At 39.0% G+C, this 20,873-nt stretch overlaps 1 protein-coding gene across 1 annotated transcript; it reads right to left on the minus strand.

Annotated features, from left to right (window-relative positions):
- Positions 1-1,428: 1,428 nt before the first annotated feature.
- Positions 1,429-15,668, minus strand: LCA5L (lebercilin LCA5 like). Its single transcript, XM_074168016.1, is given in 7 exon segments — positions 1,429-2,054; positions 3,405-3,537; positions 3,835-3,944; positions 8,242-8,335; positions 10,274-10,411; positions 11,892-12,397; positions 15,393-15,668. Coding segments are annotated over 6 exon segments (1,548 nt in total). The 5' UTR covers positions 12,339-12,397; positions 15,393-15,668.
- Between the last annotated feature and the right edge of the window lie 5,205 nt (positions 15,669-20,873).

Below are 20,873 nucleotides of genomic sequence, written 5' to 3' on the forward strand. Positions count from 1 at the left end.
ACCGTTGGATTCAACAGGCCTGATTATTTTTTTTTTTTTTTTTTTTTTTTTTTTAAGTATTCAGGACAGATTATTTAACTATGACATTGACGTATTTCTGAATCGAAACATGTGGCTAATGGTATTTCTGCTTAGCTTATGACAGCATTACGGAGTTTAACACAGTGAAGTCAAGAAGAGCAGCATTTTGGATCTTCACAGTAGCATTTGCTGTTTATCCACCCTTAGCATGGGGTCATCAGATACGCAGTTTGTTTGCTGCTCTGGTCAAACATTTGGCGAGTCAGGGCAAAAAGGCTTTTGGTCACCTACTCAGTACAATGAGGAGTGTTGGATTACATAGGCTTGTTTGCTCTTAACTTCGGGACAGCAGTAAAGGCATTGTAGAAGTATTAATAGTTCACAGAGGAGAAACACCTACTCTTGTGGCTGCACAAATTAATTCTTAAGCACTGCTTCAAGAAAAACCTTGGAAATTTTGAAAAGAAATATGCAGCAAGTAGGTTCAGATCTAAATGTCTTAATCACCTCTAAAAGCTTTTGTGGTATGTTGTTTTTAAAGTGCTACTGCCTTTTAAAATTAATAGAATACACATAATTTTCCCAAACTTCACATTTTAGCAAACGTGTCATGAATTACTAGGAGGAACAAAACATAATCCTTCTGCCCTCGCTTACATAACCTTAAACACAGGATTTTTAAAGGCTTTTTGAGAACTGGATATGCCTGACTTCTCCAAAACAATAGTTTACCCTTGCACATTCATCTTTGGATGTCAGCTGTGGAAGTTACCAGGCAAACTGCTTTGATAAGTTCTAGCAGTGGAAAAGAATCAAGCTTTAGTGCTTTATAATGCTAGTGAAAACAATGTAATAGCAAATTATTCTTATTATGTGTGAATTCTGGAAGCTATTTCAGGAGTGAAGAAAATAATTTTCTTTTTTTTGCGTTTTTGGTACTAACCCAATAATGAACCTTTTGAAAGCAGATCACTCACTTCAGCTAGCGAACAAATTACCAGCTTCAAAATTCAAACAGCAGAGAGACTGCAGAAAGTTGGAAATTACAAAACAAAGACTAACTCGGACACTTGGTAACAGGCTAAAATGTCATCATTGTTAAGGCACTCTTACCACAGTCAAGAAAAAAGAATGTTCTTTTCTGACAACTGATTTGAAAACCCAAAATCCTCAGTACTTGTAAGATTTAATATGCATTTAATGAAGGTAGAAACATTGTTTTTTAAAAAAAAATGTTTTAAATTATCTTTATGTCTAAATATAAGTTGATGTACCTAACTAAACGTCGAATAACTAGTTTGTGTATCCTCATGAGGTTATTCATAATGATTTCAATAGTGTTAGATGCTTTACATTACGAACTAGTGGTGGTGGTTTGAAACTTGGCTTGTGTAATTGTGCATCCTTTCACTTCTCTTTCTTCATTCCTCTCATGTTAGAACTTGAATGTCTGTCTCTTCAAACACAGCCTGGTCCAAAGAGTTCTTTCATAAGACTGATTTTCCTTTCAGCGAATGTCATATGAGTGCAGCCTTCCGCTTCAGAGGAACTGTCCTTCTGCCTTGTTTTGGTAACTTTACCAAAAGATGGTTCATATAGCCCAAAGGAATTTTCCACTTTCGATTCAGCTGTCTCACTGCAGTCCTGTCCTGCATGTCTATGGTTGCAAAGACTGCCTTTTTTGGATTTGGTACCTGATGTAGGAAGCCCATAGTGCAAATTTTCAGTGGCTTCTGAGAAGATGTATTTTTTTTTCAGCCTAAGGGGTGTTTTGTTTCTTGGACCTGGAGTCACACATTTATTCCTTGCCTTCTCACTGTTATTTAGCTGTTCGTCTGGCCTTTTTTCTTCTTTTTTATATTCTTCCACTGTATCTGTCTCTTGATTGTTCTCCTTTACGCTGTCACTTAGAGGAGTTTTTTCAGTTCTCATCAGTTTTCTTAGCTCCTGTTTAAGCAAATCTTTCTCTTCTTCTTTCATGTATTCCAAACAAACATATTCTTCCATCAGTAGTCTGCCCTCCCTTAAATACTCTAAAATGAAATATTGTAGGTTTTAGGAATGTTTTTAAATTGCCTACAAACATAAAGAGTCATAAAGCATTAATCAGAGCAAGTTTTACTTCCTTATGTCATTGGTTAAGTAGTTATTATTGATGGTATTCCAGTATTGAGGATTATGATAATGCTATGTACTAATAAATATAACAGGATGGGGCAAGATTTAAACAAAATCATTGTGCCATTGAATCCTGGTAAATATTTTTACCTTTTTTCATTATGTTTAATTTTATTAAATGAATGAGCATGTAAATATAATCAGTAATGACTAAATATAGCACCAGAAAAGTCACGTACAATGCAACAGAGAAACCACGTGAGATCTAATTGTTAATTTTCTTGCTTTTAAATGGAATTTAGATATATGTAGGATTTTCTCTCCCTTAATTGCCAACACAGTTGCTTGCTGCAGTTTTTCTGTCAGTTTTAAAAGGGGATTTCAAAGACAAACAGTGACTTCAGTTACCCGGTGGGGACTGGAAAGGCTGTAGGAAGAAAAGGCAGAGTACAAAACACAGGAGTTAATGCACTCCAGATTACTAGCTCTGTTACTGATCTAGTAAGTGACCTCAACAACCTGTTTCACCTCTGTAAATGCCTGACCTGTAGGTCACACAGTGTCTGCTACTATTTGGGAAGTATTTGGCACGATGGCATTCAGATCTTGGTTCTTTCTACAAGCCTCACCATAACGAAAATAACATGAATATTTTTAGAAAGAAAAACTCGGATAAAGGAATAGACGCATTGGTTTCTTCTGTTCTATAGAATCTCTTCAAGATAAAGGTGTTTATAGATGAGTCCCTTGCATATAACTGTTATATGAGAACACAGTCAATGGCTAAGATTTACATAAAATCTATTCACAGTGCTCATTGTAATGAGGAGATATTCCCAGCCCTCAAAGTCCCTTTCCTTTCTCAGCAATAGATCTTGAGCCAGAAATCTATGTTGACATCAACTATGATGAAGATTCACAACCAACAATTTGAGATCAGTATTTGATTAGTGTGGAATTACCAAACTATTAACTGACGTATAATTTCACTGCTCAAGCACGGACTTTTTACCAACGTGAGCAGGGAATCCCTTTAGGAGTACAAAAGTCTGAGGGCGCCTTATACTGTGGAGCTGTTCCGCTGGCAGTGCGGCACCACCAGCACCTGGATTGCAGTGACACTTAATTTATCATTTTGTTGAACTAGTTCCTGTCAGTCAGGTGCCAGCTAACAGCTGTCAGACCCGTGTAAATTACCGATACCATCGGTTCAATCAACTTTTGAAAACATCAAATCGGTTTCGGAGAAAAATGTTAAAATATACCTCTACGTGTTCTATTAGAAGTTTCTGGCTTTGGTATTTTCTTGGTTGATTGCTTTTCTGTTCTACGTTGGGCATCTTTGTATGCTTCATTTGCTTTAGCTTTGTGATTTTCATCTTCTGAAGACTTTTTCTCCTATAATTGGCAATTAAAGGTAAAAATAGTGAGGCAACACTTGTTCAGTGCCCTTTAAAAGTACACAGTCAGTGCAATACTTATAAAAAGGTTAGTAATTTATATTACTACTATATTCTTATTTTGTATCACAACATTTGTCCTACATATTTTCTGTAATATAGTTACATTCACGCAAAATCCACATCCTAGAAAGTTGATGGATCAGGCTATTCAGGCATATCACTGAAACTTAAGGAGTAACATAACAGCTTAGTTGAGAGTTTAAACAAGGGATTGGAGCCGGATCTTTCATACCTTTGTTAGCTGAGTTGGACTTTTTTCTGTTTCCTGCGTTTGGTACTGTGACAGCAGCAGTGATCTAAAACTCTGTTTATCTACTTGTACTGATCTGCTTATACTAAGACCTATTGAAAAAGGACAATCATTAGCAATACAGTAGTTTCTAGAATTACATTGTCGCTATAAACAAAAGATATCTTTGATGGTTGGTAGTACCGGTATATGGCCTAGGATTTAATTATTTTTTTTCCTGCATGTCTTGATGCCCTTTAATAAAAAAAAATATTTTGTTCTGCTTGATCTATAAATGCTGAAACTGGAATGCAAACATAGCTACCTGGACTTTGGAGCATTTTCATCTCTACATCAGTACGTCATAAATATACTTGGTTTAGATCTACGAAGTCCTGTTCAGATAGAACACGCGAAGTCAGACAAAAGTGTCTCCACCCTAGAGCCCGTGTGGGCTTAATTTGTGCGGTAAATTTAAGAGGTCTGGTATGAGGCCTCAGCTTTCAGGTTCCTAAATTTGGATATTACAGAGTATAATAAACATGCTCGCTTTTATGCCTTCTGTCTTGGTTACTCATCTTTCTCACAGTTACGCATTTATGTAAGGCTTTATGGAACCACACTCTTCAGAGGAAACGCTTAATACTGTTTGAAATATTTATGGTCTTGAAATGAGATTCCAAGGGAGGGATTGGATGAGACATTTAAAGAAATAGTTGAATGGAGATGGGATGGGGGAAGGTGAGTATATTGTTCTTTTATTCTATTTTCAGAATAATTTTGACGTGAGCATGGTGGCTGAGAAAGTTGGTAGCACTGCAGCAAAAACTTGATCTTACCTATATCAACATTCTGCCTTATTCCCAGTTTTAATCTCTGAAATCAGAGGAAGACTCTCCATAAAAATGGTGATTTTCAAATGCTTGCAGTTTGATGGTAGAAAGGATGTTGATAACCAATTTGAGGACTTCTCTTGAAGGAACAGCTCTGATGATGTGGAGGGAATTACTTTTTCCTTCGGAAAGGCAACCAGCAAGTAGTTACTTCAGCAGCTTTTCCAGCAGAAATCGGCCGAGCACGTTCCTCACATTCAGAACTAGGGGGAGCTGTACCTCTAGAGGAGCTGGTGTGACCTTCCCACAACTGAGCAAACTTTGCTCTCATGGAGAGCTTATGAAATTAATGGCTTAATTCAATAAATCAATTGTGTTTATGTACATAGAGCTTTCTGATAACCTAAGCAAGCCTACCTTCAGCTGTTTATCATCAGCAGGGTTAAAAATGCAGCCCCACATTTCTTTTTTTCTTTCCTGCTGGGTAAAAATTTTTGTAAACGCAGAATAGAAAATAACTACTTGAAGAAGTAGCTCTAAGTCTGTTATAGGAAAATTCAAGTCAGTAGTGAAAAGGAAAAAAAAAATGTCAGTAATTCCAATTCTAGATTTCTAAATCATCTGTTTTCATTAACTGGCAGAGAATAAAACCTCTATTGGCCAAAAATACCAAAAGATCAGACAACTTTGTTTGGAACTTTATAATAACAAAATATCAAGTCTCTCTTCAACTAAGCTCCTTTATCTTGCCTAAAGGAAAGAACAACTTAAATAGTAAACAGGGATTTAAGTACTGCAATTTAAGTAACAACATTGTACAAGTACATATGTGAGTAAAATTTTAAAAAAACCACAGCTGGTTATGTGATATAACTAAAACTAGAATTCAGAGCTTCATAAAAAGACATGTCTGACTTGGAATGAGAAGCAGGAATTTGTGTTTCTGAATATTGCAACTTGAATTACCAACCTTTTCCCTGTACTTCATTTGTAGTTCAGGTGGAGTAATGGATTTGCAAAGGCAATGAAGAGGAAAGAAAGAAGCAACTGACTACAGTAAGTCTTTGTACTGATACCATAATTTGAAGAATTCTTTAGAATCATAGAATCATAGAATGGTTAGAGTTGGAAGGGACCTTAAAGATCATCGAGTTCCAACCCCCCTGCCATGGGCAGGGACACCTCCACTAGAGCAAGTTGCTCAAAGCCCCATCCAGCCTGGCCTTAAACACTTCCAGGGATGGGGCATCCACAGGCTCCCTGGGCAACCTGTTCCAGTGCTTCACCACCCTCACAGTAAAGAATTTCCTCCTAATATCTGATCTAAATCTCCCCTCTTCCAATTTAAAACCATTACCCCTTGTCCTGTCACTACATTTCCTGACAAAGAGTCCCTCTCCGGCTCTCCTGTAGCCTCCCTTCAGATACTGGAAGGCTGCTATGAGGTCTCCCCGGAGCCTTCTCTTCTCCAGGCTGAACAACCCCAGCTCTCTCAGCCTGCCTTCATAGGGGAGGTGCTCCATCCCTCTGGTCATCTTCGTGGCCCTCCTCTGGACCCGTTCCAACAGGTCCATGTCCTTCCTGTGTTGAGGACTCCAAAGCTGGACACAGTATTCCAGGTGGGGTCTCACGAGCGCAGAGTAGAGGGGAAGAATCACCTCCCGCGACCTGCTGGCCACACTTCTCTTGATGCAGCCCAGGATGTGGTTGGCTTTCTGGGCTGCCAGTGCACATTGCTGGCTCATGTTGAGCTTCTCATCCACCGACACCCCCAAGTCCTTCTCAGGGCTGCTCTCTTTGGGCATGTGCAATATTTCCAGCAGATATGTTTGCTACCATGTAAATTTTAAGTGCTCTTCTGTACCCACATGAAGAAGAAAGTTCCAATTCCTCCTTCAGTTTAGGAGCAGGAATATCTGACTAGTGTTTTAAAGAGATGCTTAACCCAGGAAAGTCAATGTTCAGATCATTATCCAAAATTAAGGGTGTAAGTTCACGCAGAAAGCTCTCCTTTAGGATATTGACAGAATATTTATGACCCTGAGTACGAGGCAAAATATTACTTTCAATGTGGGGAAAGTATTTGAAATCTGTTTATTAGTTTCTGTATAAAACACATTTATTAGTAAATTCTAGATACTACATCTAAAGAATATGACAATCAGAAATTTGTAAGTGCTTCAAGAAAACTTCAATATTTTTGTCTCCGATGAATATAGTGAGCACATGGGCAACGTAACCAGTCTTGGCTTGCATGATTTGTGATTGGTTTTAGCTGTCGCTCCCTCAGTTCAAAGGGTGGGATCCGCTTGTCTGAACACAGGCGCCTCACGCTATTTGAGATACCCTCGAGTATTCAAGGTATCCACATAAGTCTGGCCAATATTACATAGGACCGATGTAATATGTCCTAGAAGGACACACCCGTGTCCTTCTGGAACAACTACAGGGCCAAGCAGAATGTGCTAGGACATCTCAAATGGCACTGGATGCCTATAATTAGGCAGTTGAATCTCACACAAGGTACCTGCTCTTGGAATGTTTGACAGACAAGATTGCATATAATAGATATTTCTCTTCAATACCTGTCTGCGCATCCATGTGAAAGAAATACTCTTTATTAAAGAGCTCTTTCTTCCTTGAGAGAATTAATTTTATATTGTTCTTTTCTCTCATTCTACTCTATTATCCTAAATAACTTCAATTCTGTGGATGGAATTATTTGAGAGGATATACAATAACTGGGTTATTACGATCTCTGGTTGCCCGTTTAAATCTACTTATGCTAAAAAACAAAGGGCTACTTACTAAGGATAAACATTCTCTTCACTCAGATAAGCTGACAGTATGATCATCAGACTGGCCTTTAAACTTCCTGAACCTTGTATCCGAAAACTCCTCCTCTCCTTTCACCCCAACAAAATGCAAGTTGCAGGAGCTTCAGTAACGGACATTGAAGCATCTCTGCTATTTGTAAGTTACAGGGTCTAAGTATTTTAAATACGAGAAAACAGTTTTTAAAGACCCAATTAAATTCATTATTTTTGCTCATATGAAAGCAATTTGAAAGTCCGTACTAAAAGTAGGAACTTGCTACAGGAGGGTTGTTTGTGAGATGCTTTGAGATAGCGAGCCACGTTGTGGGAATTCTAGGTTTTGGGTGACCCTTTTTCCAGGCCAAGTCAAAGGCAACAGCCTGAACAGAAATTAATCTTCAAAAGCTTTGTGGACTGATAGCTTCACCGTGTTAAAAAACAAATAGGCAAACAGCTCGATGCAAATAGACACATAAAATGGCAGCACTACTTCAACGTCACTGGCAGTATACTAAAACTGTGTATGCGAAATGCTATCCATAATGAAAATTGGGTAAAATACTAAAAACAGCTCACATATTTGTATTCATGAAATAAAAAAAACATAAAAAAACCCAAGCACTTCTCATTAAATTACATGTGACAGAATATTTTTAGCCCATATAAAAGTACTATATTGACTTTTATTTTGGAATACACATCCCAGTTATAAAACAATGTAAGTTTCACATAACAAAAAAGGAAAATGAATATACACGTACTTTTTTCATGAGGTACTGAATCACTTTTGTCTTTTAGGATTTTAAACATCCGATTTGCATAGATATTTTTTACATGAAGTTGCCGATCCTTTTCCTAAGAAGAAATAAACACTATTAAACCTCTAATATGCATTAGGAATTAACTTCTTACCAACTTAATTTTCCCATGTTGGGAGAAAACTGTCAGTGATTTTGCTTTGTGCCAGGCCATGTGGTGACTTTGTTATTTACATAAATAGGAAGCTGTTACTTTCTTTCATGAGCCAAATCAAAATTCTCTGTTTTTAAGGTTAAGAACACACCTGTACACCTACATGATCTTTTTCGTAACACAATGTCCAGAAGATGAAGTCTTCTCTAATTTTCATGATTTTTTCATCTGTTGCTCTGAGTTATTTTTTTTCAGACTAGGTAATTTTTGGCTTTATTTCCTTTTTTTTTTTTAAATTTATTTACTCAGTGCCCTTGGTTACAATGTGCTCAGTTGTGTTTTACAATCTATTGCTTGGGAGATGACATAAACTTCAGAGGCACACTTTTTAAATTTATTTAACAAGAGTCCTCTTTCCTTACTAAAATCTATCTTAGTAAGAGAAAAGAGATTTCAGTAACACTCTCACCGTATCAGTTTTTAGTGTGAGAAATAGGAGCTGCATTTACTTTGGAGATACAGGTTGTCCTGAAAGTGTGTCTGAATACCTTGAATGGTCTGAATAAGGCAAGTGCCCAAAACTATGTATGTGTAATAATAAACTCTGTTCTGGCACAAAAATAAGGTTAATAAGCATGTCTGGTCTTCTTTGTGGTAAAGCAACAGAAGGTTTTGTGAATCTAAATATAACATTAAGAGAACTGAACACATAGAAAACTGTGCGGAAAACACGTGAAATAGAAATATTTTAGAGAAGTGCTAAGGTGAGAACTGTACTTTAGAATAATTTGCATTTTGGAACAGTTTTACATTAGTGCCCCTGAGGCTATAATTATTTCTGCTTCCCAGGTCTGCACATAGGGGAGGAGATGAGAGTCTGGCAGGGAAATAGCACTGCAAGCGCTGTTTGGGGGACCTTGATACAGGGCCCAGGAAGAGCACGGTACTCTTTTCCTTTCCCAACAGCTCACTGGACTTCTGCAGCCAGACAGCCTGGCAGCTGCCAAATATCAGGAGGAAAGTTTCTGCTGCTGATAGACAGGTAAGAAGGACAATGCCCCTGTGCAGAAATGCAAATCTCCATGGATCCTCAGGAGTTGCCTGTTCTGCCCTTCACAATTTCTGGGAAAACTACCAATCACAACATCTTTCACAGATACTTGATTCCATTTAGAAAGAGAAAGCTCCCTAGAGGGATCAACAAATAGATCACTTTATACAGAAATAAAAAATTGTGTGTTACAAACACAGTTTAACTTGTTAAAAAACCACAAGGGTTTTCATGTTTCCTGGAATATGTACTGTTTTTCTTGTTTACAACTCATAGGACATACCATTTGTGTTGGTTTTGTTTCTATTTCTATTTAGTGTCACTTTTAGATTTTTCTGCATGTTTGGTTTACACGCAGTACAGTAAGTGTTGAACTGAACATATTTGTCCCAAAAATATTTGCCTAAAAACAAAGCTGGAATTTAAAACAATGGTTGAAACATTTACATGAGTCTTTTTGTTAAACTCTGGTTTTGCACATTGTAATACTTGCCCCATTTTGATTTGAAAGTGTTTCTGTAAGTGACCTCATTTAAATTTAGTAGATGAATATATTGACCTACATCTATCAAAAAGGTAACAAGATGGGGTGCTTTGTTCAAATTGTGATGCATTAAACTCCGTTTCAATTAGCTATTGAACTACTTTGAACTTCTGACAAATAGACCCTACAATAATTTCACCATTTGATATTTTGACTTTTTTTGGTAGACTATAGACTCAACTAGGAAACAGAAATTCCATTACTAAATAATATAAAAAAGGCAAAAGGAATATTAAATATTTGAATTTTCTTGTAGGAACAGAAACCTGATTAAAATCTTGAATACCTTAATTTTTTGGTGAAGAGAGTTAATTTCCATTTGCAAGTTCTTTGTAATTATCCCAGCTTCCACAGCTTTTTTGTTCTCACTTGCCAGCTGATGTCTAAAGGTGCTATTGTTCAACTTCAGCTGCTTTTCTAGGCTCTTAAAAAAATTACATATTTTACCATATGGATGGACTCAGTATGACTACTGAAAAAATTTTAGTTCTTACCAGATTTAAGAAATAAGCATGCTAGTATAATGAAAAGTTAGCTTTTAATAATTACATTCCATCGTAACCAATGCATGAAATGATGATGAAGTATCTGAAAAATTACTTTAAAAATGAGCAAAAATTGGTTTAAAACCTAATTTTACTAAACAAAAAAATATATATTTGGCATTCAAACATAAAAAAAATAAGACTGTACATTACCTTTCTGATGGATTCATGAATACAATCATCTTTGAGAAATGTTAAGACAATGTTTTTGTTCACACTGAGATCTATTAACTGCAGCAGCATAAGGAGGCTTAGTGGAAATGAAAATTAGGTAATTTATTGAGTACTTCATCGAGTACTTTTTATCACCAGAACCCAGTGCCTTGCACTGAAATTGTAGTTACTAAAGCTGTAAGGTGGACACCCAAACCTGTATGCTTTTTATAGCTTCTCACTAGGACTTCTGTAAACAGAACATTTTCAAAGAAGAGTTTGAATTCAGCTGTTTATATTTTCATTTTCTTTCCTGTCATAAATTCACTTCAGAACTAGCTGTTCAGATGGTGAAATGCCTCTAAGATTACCTGGCTCTTTATTTAATTTTATGCATAATATACCCCATAGAATATAGAAATTAATTCCTGGAGGACAATGGAAATTTCACTCTTCCAGTTTTGTATTAAAAACTGTATTCCTGTCTTTTTGTGAAAGGTTCTAAGAGTAAAGAAGTATGAGATATTAAAAGGAGGTGAATTACCTCCTCTTAAACTCTCATGAGGCTTTTACTACAATTGCATAATAAACCAACAGTAGAACCAACCGTAAAATCTAGGACACCTGACTACATCTGACTACGGTGAGTAATTAGCGAATAGGAGATGTAGGTATATCCATACTGGCCACCAGCACCAGGTAAAAATAACAGTGCGAGTTCCAGATAAGCCAGCTTCGGTTGTTCAAGGAAGTAGATCAGCAGCAGCCTGGTGGTCTCCATGTAATCGTGTGCTTCGATATGACAAATTAGGGTCCGTGCTATTGTGGCTAGGCAGCTCAAGCCAGCCTGGGTACTCCAAGCTGCTGGCAGGGAGCAGCACACTCTCCTGAAGACTGCTCTCGAGCTATAATGCTACGCACTGACCTAACAGAGTTAAGGCATACGACTAAATTCCTAGAAGATCTCTCTTGCCAAACTTAATCTACTCATACATGTCTGCCAGATTTTAAAGACTGGAAGGGGGTACTACTGCCATTTTTAGTACCTTACACTCAGGACAGCACTGGATTAAAAACAATGTTCAATGTTACAGGGCTGTATCAGAATCATTAATGCGACAAAAAGTAGCTAAAAACTTCCCACTATTCTTGCACAGAAGCCTCTCCTATTATTGTTCCACAAATACAATGATACACACATATTACCTGTATTCTCTTATCATTCACTTCCAATTTTTCTGTAAGGACCAATAATCTGTGACCAAGATCCTCTCTCTCTGCAAGAGCTTTGTCTTCTGAAAGCATAAGTAAGGTCTGCAAAGCATCTTTAGCTTTCAGCAACTCTGCTTCAACTTTTCTGAGCTTCCTGGATGTATTTCTCTCATCCTCCTGAGACATCCTCAGGAGTTTCCTTAAAGCTCTCACCTCATTATAATGACTTGCTAAAAGACCTGGCAAGTTACTTTCTGAACTTTTGTATCTACCTATTGCTTTTGAGTGTCGACACTGAAGCTGTTTCAAAATGTGGTTTTCTAAGCTTGATGCTTCTAATTGGTGTTGTAAATAAAAGATTTCATTCTTCAGCTCTTTAATTTTGTGAAGTCTTGCTGATGATATTCGCTGAGCCATTGCATTTTTCTTCTGGGAAATCATACTACTCTGCAGGCTTAAAAATGAAGAATTCTGATGTGGTATCTTCTCAGCTGGTAACTCTTTTACCTCCTGCATTCAGACCAAAGTAAACTGGCATTGTTATATAGCAATGATTTGAGACACAAAATCACTGTATGTCTTTACTGCTCATATAAGCTCATATACTGCCCATTCAAGCTACGTAACTGTGCTATATTTGACAAAGTGCCCAAGATCTATACTAAGACCCAACATTCAAGTATTTCATAGATAAATCCATTGAAGGTTTTATATCTATGTGTGTGCATTTATGTGGCTGCGCTGGGCCACAGCTAACTAGGTCTATAGGAGGTCAAGTTCCCTCCTTCCATTCTCTGAGGCCACTTTCATTTGAAACAGCCAACATGCTCACTTTCCATTAACAAGGGTACCTACACAGGTGGTATCTTCTGAGGCAAACAGCAATAATACTCTGGGAATAACTTAGTAAAGTATGTTTATGTTAACACATTACTCCAGTATCAATCGAAATAAATTTTCTCTCAGTAAATCATGTAGTTCACTAATGTAGGCATGATCTGGGGACCGATGAACCAAAATCAACCCATCTAGAAAGATTCCCAAGAGGGAGGACCTATTCTTTGAATAAGGGTGTGATAGAAAAGAAAACAACATAGTAATCTACACATCTGCAAGAACTCAAACCCCAAGGTGATCAAAATAGCACATGGTTACATTTCTCTGCAGCTAGGATTTCTAACCAGCTTTCTAGAATTTTCAAGTCAGCCTTGAATTGAATTACATTTTTAAACCTTACATGCTTCTTAATATAGAACAGTTATGCAGTTGTGTACACTGTTTCTGTACAGGAATTGAAAAAAAATATGGGCTAGCATTCTAAGTGTATTACTGCCATTGCCTTTCTTTATGGCCAGCATTCTGAGTGGATTACTCTCATTTTCCTTTCCTGAAACATAATTAGAATTTGAAAATAGTCAAGACTGTAGATCTGAGTGTGTTTCCCTTTTCAGGCATATATTCAATTTCACTATAGGTCTCAAGACATTTCAGGCAGTATTTTGCTAGAAGTTTATTACAAAAATTTATAGATCACATAACATTTTATGGATAAAATTGGCAAAGTCCTAACCTAAAAAACACCAGAGGAAAAGGCCAGGTCTTTTCAAGCACTTCTGTTGAATCCAATAGGTGTTCTGCACACAAACTCTTTACAGAAGCAGGCCCCAACTAGAACAAACATCCTCTTGTGGATGGCAACCCGTGTGCCTTGTGTGCAAGGCAGCGAGTCAGAGGAAAGTATGAAAGGGATCAGTTATACAATTCTGTCTGTCCTTTGCTCTTATTCCTGAAATACCTGATCCACTCCACTCTTCTGGGATACAAACCGGATGGTCTTTGTCCTGATGGCTCTGCTGATAGAGGAGAGAAAGCGGGGACAAGCTGGTAGGACCCCACTCATACAGAGCCATAAGGGGAGAATAACTATTGAATTCAGTGTGATAGCAAAAGGAAAGGATAGAAAGAATCTGAGTTTAGGAATCAAAAGTAGAGACTGTGATTTGGGCAGAGCAGTTACTTGTTTCTACATACGTATTAAATGGATTAAGAAGGACTATCATGAAGGTTCAAGTAAGCAGAAGAAATTCTAGCAGTCAGTTAAGGTCAGACATGTTCAGGAACTTTTGTGGTGAGCAAAATTAACCGATGGCTGTGAAACAAAACTCATCAGAGGTAAAAACCAAAGCAAATGGAAGGTACGCAACCATCACACCTGCATGTTCTCTGTAATAGGATTTCACTGCAGAAAGACTACAATATGACCACAGATGTTGTCACACAGATTTGTAACATGAGAACAACCATTACATTACTATTTTATTTTGCCAGACTGGAATGAGAGGATGTGGAAAAAATGGGAAAATATCTTCCTGCAAAAGCTGACAAATACATTGTAAAATCTATATAAGTCTATACAGGGTGAAATTGTAGGTTATAATTATGTTCCTGGGAAAGCAAGCATTTCAAGCAGCCATGAACAAGCAAAAATGACCACTTCAAAATACCCAATGCAGCTAGTAGCCAATAATGATTCTTCTGCTAAATAGATTTTTAAAATGTGGTTAGTCTTTCTGGTCTGCTAGTTTCATGCCAGTATGACTTCTTGACAGCAGCATATCACTTACATAATAGAAGAGCTAATCAGTGGTTCCTCTCTGGTTGATTTGCATCTTGTAGATTTGGTAGATCTAGATGAAATTATGAAGCTCAGCAGGAAAAGGGTCATTGGTTTTACACTCATTTTTTGACATGGCATGGTGGGATTTAAGAAAGTATGGGTCTAGATGCGAAAATATGCAGATGTGAAAAGATTCTTCACTGTTAATATTTATGTAAAGGGAATATATTTGTGCTACACGGTCATTTCATTGAAGCACAAATTTAAAGCTGGACAAAACATGGCTTTTTTGTCAAAACTGACTCTTTTGTGCAGACATACAATTTTTGAGTAACTTTCCTCAGGAAAGGCTTTTTCAGACTCATTGGGTGATGCACAGTCAAAACCAGAAATGGCAGTATATGTGAGAGAGCGTTTCTCAAGTCCTCAGATTAACACTGAGGAATAAGGCTCGTAAAGGTGCTCCCACATCTCAGGAGATTATTCTGACTCTTGGATCACTGAGTATTGTGGGATACCAAAATAGGGAATCTCTATCTCCTTCCCTTCCCTTCCCTTCCCTTCCCTTCCCTTCCCTTCCCTTCCCTTCCCTTCCCTTCCCTTCCCTTCCCTTCCCTTCCCTTCCCTTCCCTTCCCTTCCCTTCCCTTCCCTTCCCTTCCCTTCCCTTCCCTTCCCTTCCCTTCCCTTCCCTTCCCTTCCCTTCCCTTCCCTTCCCTTCCCTTCCCTTCCCTTCCCTTCCCTTCCCTTCCCTTCCCTGTGTTTGAAACATGATTTATTATTTTTCTTCACTGAAAAACTGTTTCCTCTGTCTTCCTAATTACCGAAAAAATGCCAAAGAAAGGGAACAGCTACATTTCTCAGGAGAGTCTCATTTTACTATTACCGGAAAACAAAGTACCTTTTCTATCATCTTGGGGGAAGACACGCTGTCCTTTTTTCTTTTCCTTTTTCCTTTTTTTCCTTTTCCTGTGTTTTCTTCTTTTCAGTTCCTGATATTTCTAAACGTTTGCTGCTTCTAGCTGCTTCAGAGCAAGTCACTGACAAAGCCCTCAGAACAGTGAGCGTGAGAATTTTCGCTTATGTCATTCTCTACTGCATCACCTACAATCATTACCTCTGCTACAGCTGCTGCTTCTGGTACTTCTGTGCTTTGGGGAATCTTTAGTATCCCTGGTTTTTGTGCCACGTTCTGACTCACTATCTTCTGTCACTAAAATATGAAGGAAACGATCCTCTGAGTTCACTACTGTGTTATGGTAGAGGACTTAAAAGTTGACCTCCAAAACCTATCAAGGATCAGAATGTTACTGAGTTGTTTACAGTTAACATAAACATTACGAAACAGTGTTCAACTATATTAAATGATGCCAAGAAATACTGACTTACCTTTTAAAAAAAAATTCATTAATCTTTAACCCTTAAAAATAATTGTGTGGTTTGTAGCAAGTAGGTAAGTTTGTTTCCAGAATTAACTGCAATATGAAATATCCTAGTTTTTATCTCAGAATTTACTATGATACTGGCATGTATATTCTAAAGATTTACAAGGTACTACCATTTAAATGTAAACAGATACCATAGTTTGTTTCCTGTAATGTATATATTTTCTCCTCGATTAATGTAATTTAAAAGAATTGTAATTGTATTTATGCTTAATACCTACAAAGTGCTTTACAATACTAAAAAAATAATTGTTCCAAGTGTCTAGAAACTGGCTATTTCTAACTGTGCTTTTGTAGTATTTTTAGCTTTCCATTCATGTCATAAAATATCATTTAGCCATATTTTTCAATAATCAGATCACAAAATTAACTTATGCATTAAAATAGAAAAAAAAATTGTAGCTGCCATACTAACATTATAGGTAGAGGACATAGCAGCACATAAAGCTGCACAACAGAGTATCTGACTTAGAGACTGAAATAAAGGTTTTCTTAAACTTTTGGGATGTTGCTTATTTTATTTTCTTTCAAATTAGAATTGTATGTAAAACAAAAAATAAAACCTCACAATGTAATAAAAGTGCCTCTGCCCAATTTCAGAAGAAACATTAGGGAAAATATAAGTTTTTTTAATGAAAACAATTTATTCACAGCCAAACTGTACTTAACGTATTTGTTTGCTTTCGAAAACACTGCAAAACATTTATCTCCATGTCTACGCGCTCATATAGCACTGTTGTGAAAGATGTGGTTCTCTGATGAGATGATGATTTCATTTTGTTTGATCAGGTTCTAAGTAACATTGCTGCTTGCTCTGGAATTGTCTTCTCTTAATAGTCCAGTTTTCAAACAAAATGAACTCTCCTAATTGTTTGGCTTTCTAAAAAACATGTATTTAGCATACAACAGAGAATGCTGACTGATTTTTTTATGTCTTTGTGAATGTCTGTTACACCTCAATTTTTTTCCCTACTGAGGCTACTGGAGAGTAGAAGAACATATTACTTGATACTCCTGGTGCCATTATTTAAACACTGCAGTTCTGGTAAAAATTATTTCTTGGGGTATGGTTAGATCTGTTTCATTTTCTTAATATCAAATGAAGACTATAGTTTTATAGATGCAGCATTCTACCCAGTACTAGAATAAGTTGTATATTTGGGGGGAGGTGGGGGAGGGGCAGGGGGAGGTGTCTAAAAGGGGCATAGCAATTATATAAAAGAAATTTGATGGGGGTTAAAATGATATTATAATTCAGATGGATTTTAACAAGTAGCCTTCACTTAAAAAAAGAGAAGAATTTTTTAGAACATTCGAACTCCTTTGTTGGCTTTTTTTTGCTTTGTGGTGGCATTTTATTTTAAATTAAATTAAATTTCTTGAAGGCGAGAGGGGAATCACATAACTTCCAAAGAAAATTAAAAAGTGTAATTTAGGATTGTACAAAATGTTCTAGGTTGAATCAAAACAGTTTCATTACTCTTCATCCCCTTACATGAACAACTTTTCCTTGTGGAAGACTAAGAAATCCCAAGGGTCCTACTAAATTTGAGCCAGTGCAATAACCCCTGAAACGAGAATTTGTATTTTCAGATGAGGATTAGGCAAATGCCAGCTTGGTACATAGATTTGTATTTCTGTTTAAATTTGATTTGGCGCTGTCAACACTTTCTGGCCAAATTGTCTTTAAATGAAATTAGCTTAAATTAAACTTGAAACTACTGTTTTAATTTGTTTTGACAAGAAGTGTGGGCTGAACCTCACCATCCAGCTTCAAGAGAAGATGTTGAGAAGTAAATAAAATGGAAAAGGAGAAGACAGAAAAACAAAAGGTGAAAGGCAAGAAACAGAGAAATGAAATGAAAGATATTACTATAGCAATGAAGGAAAAAAAACAGTAGCTGAAGGGGGACTGGAATGGACAAACACTAGGAGAATATATGTTGAAAGAAGAGATGCAGAACAAAAATAATTAGGCCAAATCTATTTGTCAAAGATGAAAATGCCATTTCAAGCATCCAGAAACTGCAAAACTGTCACGGGGAAGAACTAATTGTAGTCTGTGTGCAAAAACAGAGTAACTAAATGAAGGGGAGTACTGGTGGGAGAATGCTGTCTGACTTCCCAGACCAGCATGGTGCAGCAGTCTCTCAGCCTCACAGCTGAGCCCTGAGCCCCAGGGGAACCAAGCGGGGTGCCAGGGCCCACCAGCTCACACAGGACGGGCGAGGGCATATCCAGGGCCCTCAGACCCGCCCCTGAGCTCCTCCAAGGGCCCCAAACAGCTCCCTGGTGTGGTCCACAAAAGCCAGAGCTCCACCACCACCCTCACGAGTGCAGGGTTCCCCAGAATGCTGGTGGGGTCCAACCACCACCCTGCTGCCCCCAACCACCTCAGAGGCCTTGAAGCCCTGCAGCCCCCTTGATGCCCTGGCAGCCCCCCCGACGCCATGACAGTCAGTGCCCGCCACGACCTCAGCACCTCAACACCCAGCCCCAGGCCTTGACAGCCACCTCGAGGCCCTGGCACTCAGCCCCATGCCCTGACACCTGGCCTGATGCTGCCCTGCTCTGCCCTCCCTGCCCAGAGTGGGAGAGCAGCTCCTCACCACGGGGCGCCCCCAGGCAGGGGATCCCACCTTCCCCTCTGCCCTCTCAAGAAATCTCCTCCATCCCTGCCCACCCTGGCCTGCCCCGGCCCCTCCCGGCCTCCTGGGCGTCACCCCCGCCACCGCCACCGCCGCCATTACCGGCCTCCTCGGCCGACAGGCGCGTCGCCGTTGCCATGGGGACGGGCAGCGGCCGCGGGGCACCCTGGGAGCTGTAGTCCAGCCAGGGCGGCGGCCTGCCCCGCCCGACCCGCCGCCGCCTTCGCCCACTTCCTTCGCCCCGCACCCCGCAGGGATGGCTGCCTACAGGTTGCCAGCCCCGTATTTCTGTACCCCACCGGGGTCTTAATGGGAATTTGGCAATGCGGTGTGGGGGCACAGGGTCCCTGGGCACCATGAGCTGCAGGTCGCGGGGCCTCATGGTGGCCATGGAGGTATCTCACATCATGTCCTGCCCTGTGGTGTGGTGTGGTGTCATGTGGTGTGGCATGTTGCAGGCCGTGCGAGTGCACAGGCCAAACCCAACAGATTCCAAACGCAGGTTTGGGTTTGCACAAGACAGTTTTAGGCTGAAAAAGGGGGGAAAATGCCATAGGAATGAAAGCAGCCAGAGCAGTATTTTTATTCGAGGCTGAATGTGATGGGAATCATGTCCCAAAGTCTTAACCTGCCAAGCCTCAGGTGAGCAGAGGCTTCGGGGTGCCTCCTGGTTTTTGCCTGTGTGGTTCAGGTGTGAAGTAGAGCAGAAGAGAGCTTTAATTGGCAATTTTGTCCCAGTCCTGACCATGGACATTTGATGGTACAAATATTTACTGCTTTGGGTATTAATTGTTAGTACTGCTATACTTGCAAGGGTTATCAGTATGCTTTGAAGCCAATGGCCGCTGCATCCTTTGTTTGTACTTCTTCAGAGCACTAGTAACCAAGTAAATTAATTTGGAACTAGTATGTTCCAAATGACCAGTCATTTCCGTTGAATTCACTAGACTAGACTTACAGACAAAGTCTCCTGAGAAACAAGCATGTGTAATAACCTCTAGCAATAATTTATATTTTTGCATTAAGGTGGGGGTTTTTCTGTTTGTTTGTTTTACAGGGAAATACTCTGAAAATACCTGATTCTAACAGGCTTTTCTTTTTGCTGGACCTCCAGTTGCCTCTCAAAAGAAGAAAGAAATGACAGATGGTGAGCCGCAGTAAACAGTGCAAGCTATCTGTACTGTTATTTTTAGTTTTCAGTGAGGTTTTCTCAGGATTCCTGTTCCATACATGGAATACTGCATTTCTAGCTTAACATAATGGTTTGCATAGACAAAAAACTTATTTTCAAGAGCATCTTTACTGTTGTGCGTTCAGTCCTACCTAATCAATCCTGGAAAGAAAGTATTACTTTCCATTTTAAGTATTTTCAGGGTTGGACACTGCTATATTCAATCTTAACGTTTGAGATGTATGTAAGCACTTTCTAAAACCGAAGCCAGTTTCACTTTTCACGTAGGGTCAGCTTTACTGAACTCAGTGGCATGTTGCTCGCTTACAGCAGAAACAAACTTGGCCCTTAAAATTTGAAAATACTCTGTTACCATTTAACATTCTTAAAATACCTCTCATGCTTAGAGACCTCTTTAAGCAAATACGCACAGGCAGCCACTGAACTGTGACCACCTCTGGGGCAGAAAGCGACAACCAGATAGAAAAAGAGCATCCCCATCCAACACAGTAGAATGGGGTATTTTTTACCAAGTATTCTGGACCTCCTCTTGACACCTTGTGCCCCAGAAATTTTCACTGGCGATGCAAAAAGGAGGAAAAAATACAACAATAAGTTCTGGATACACAGAATCAGCCAAATTTCCCTCCTCAGTATTAGGAAGTGTACTGACATTTCAGAGAAGTCCCTGAGCCCTGCAGTGTGGATGATGGTCTGAATTCTTTAAAGCTGAGAGCGTTTGTAACTGAGGCTTGTTTCAATACGATCTCTGCTATAATTACTTCTGCATCTATGCTCCCCTTGTCCCCCCCTTCTTCCTTCCCCTTTTACAATGTAAAATTTGCAGCTACAACTCTGAAGCCTCCTTGTTGTGGTCAGGGAGAGGGCGCAAGCCCTTTTATGCAGGAGGCAGCTATGACAGCACCCATACAACATTAAAAATTACCCGACAGCTTTGTGATCGCCCCCAGCACTAAGTTGCCTGCTCCCTGTCCCTTCTCACTTGTCCCTTCCCCCTCTCCCAAATATTTCTCCAGCCCTGTCTCATTGGTGCACTACTCTCCTTTGCCTTTTTTGGACTGCCACCCTGTCAATCT

Source organism: Numenius arquata, chromosome 1 (assembly GCF_964106895.1).
Source record: "Numenius arquata chromosome 1, bNumArq3.hap1.1, whole genome shotgun sequence".
Classification (NCBI taxonomy): domain Eukaryota; kingdom Metazoa; phylum Chordata; class Aves; order Charadriiformes; family Scolopacidae; genus Numenius; species Numenius arquata.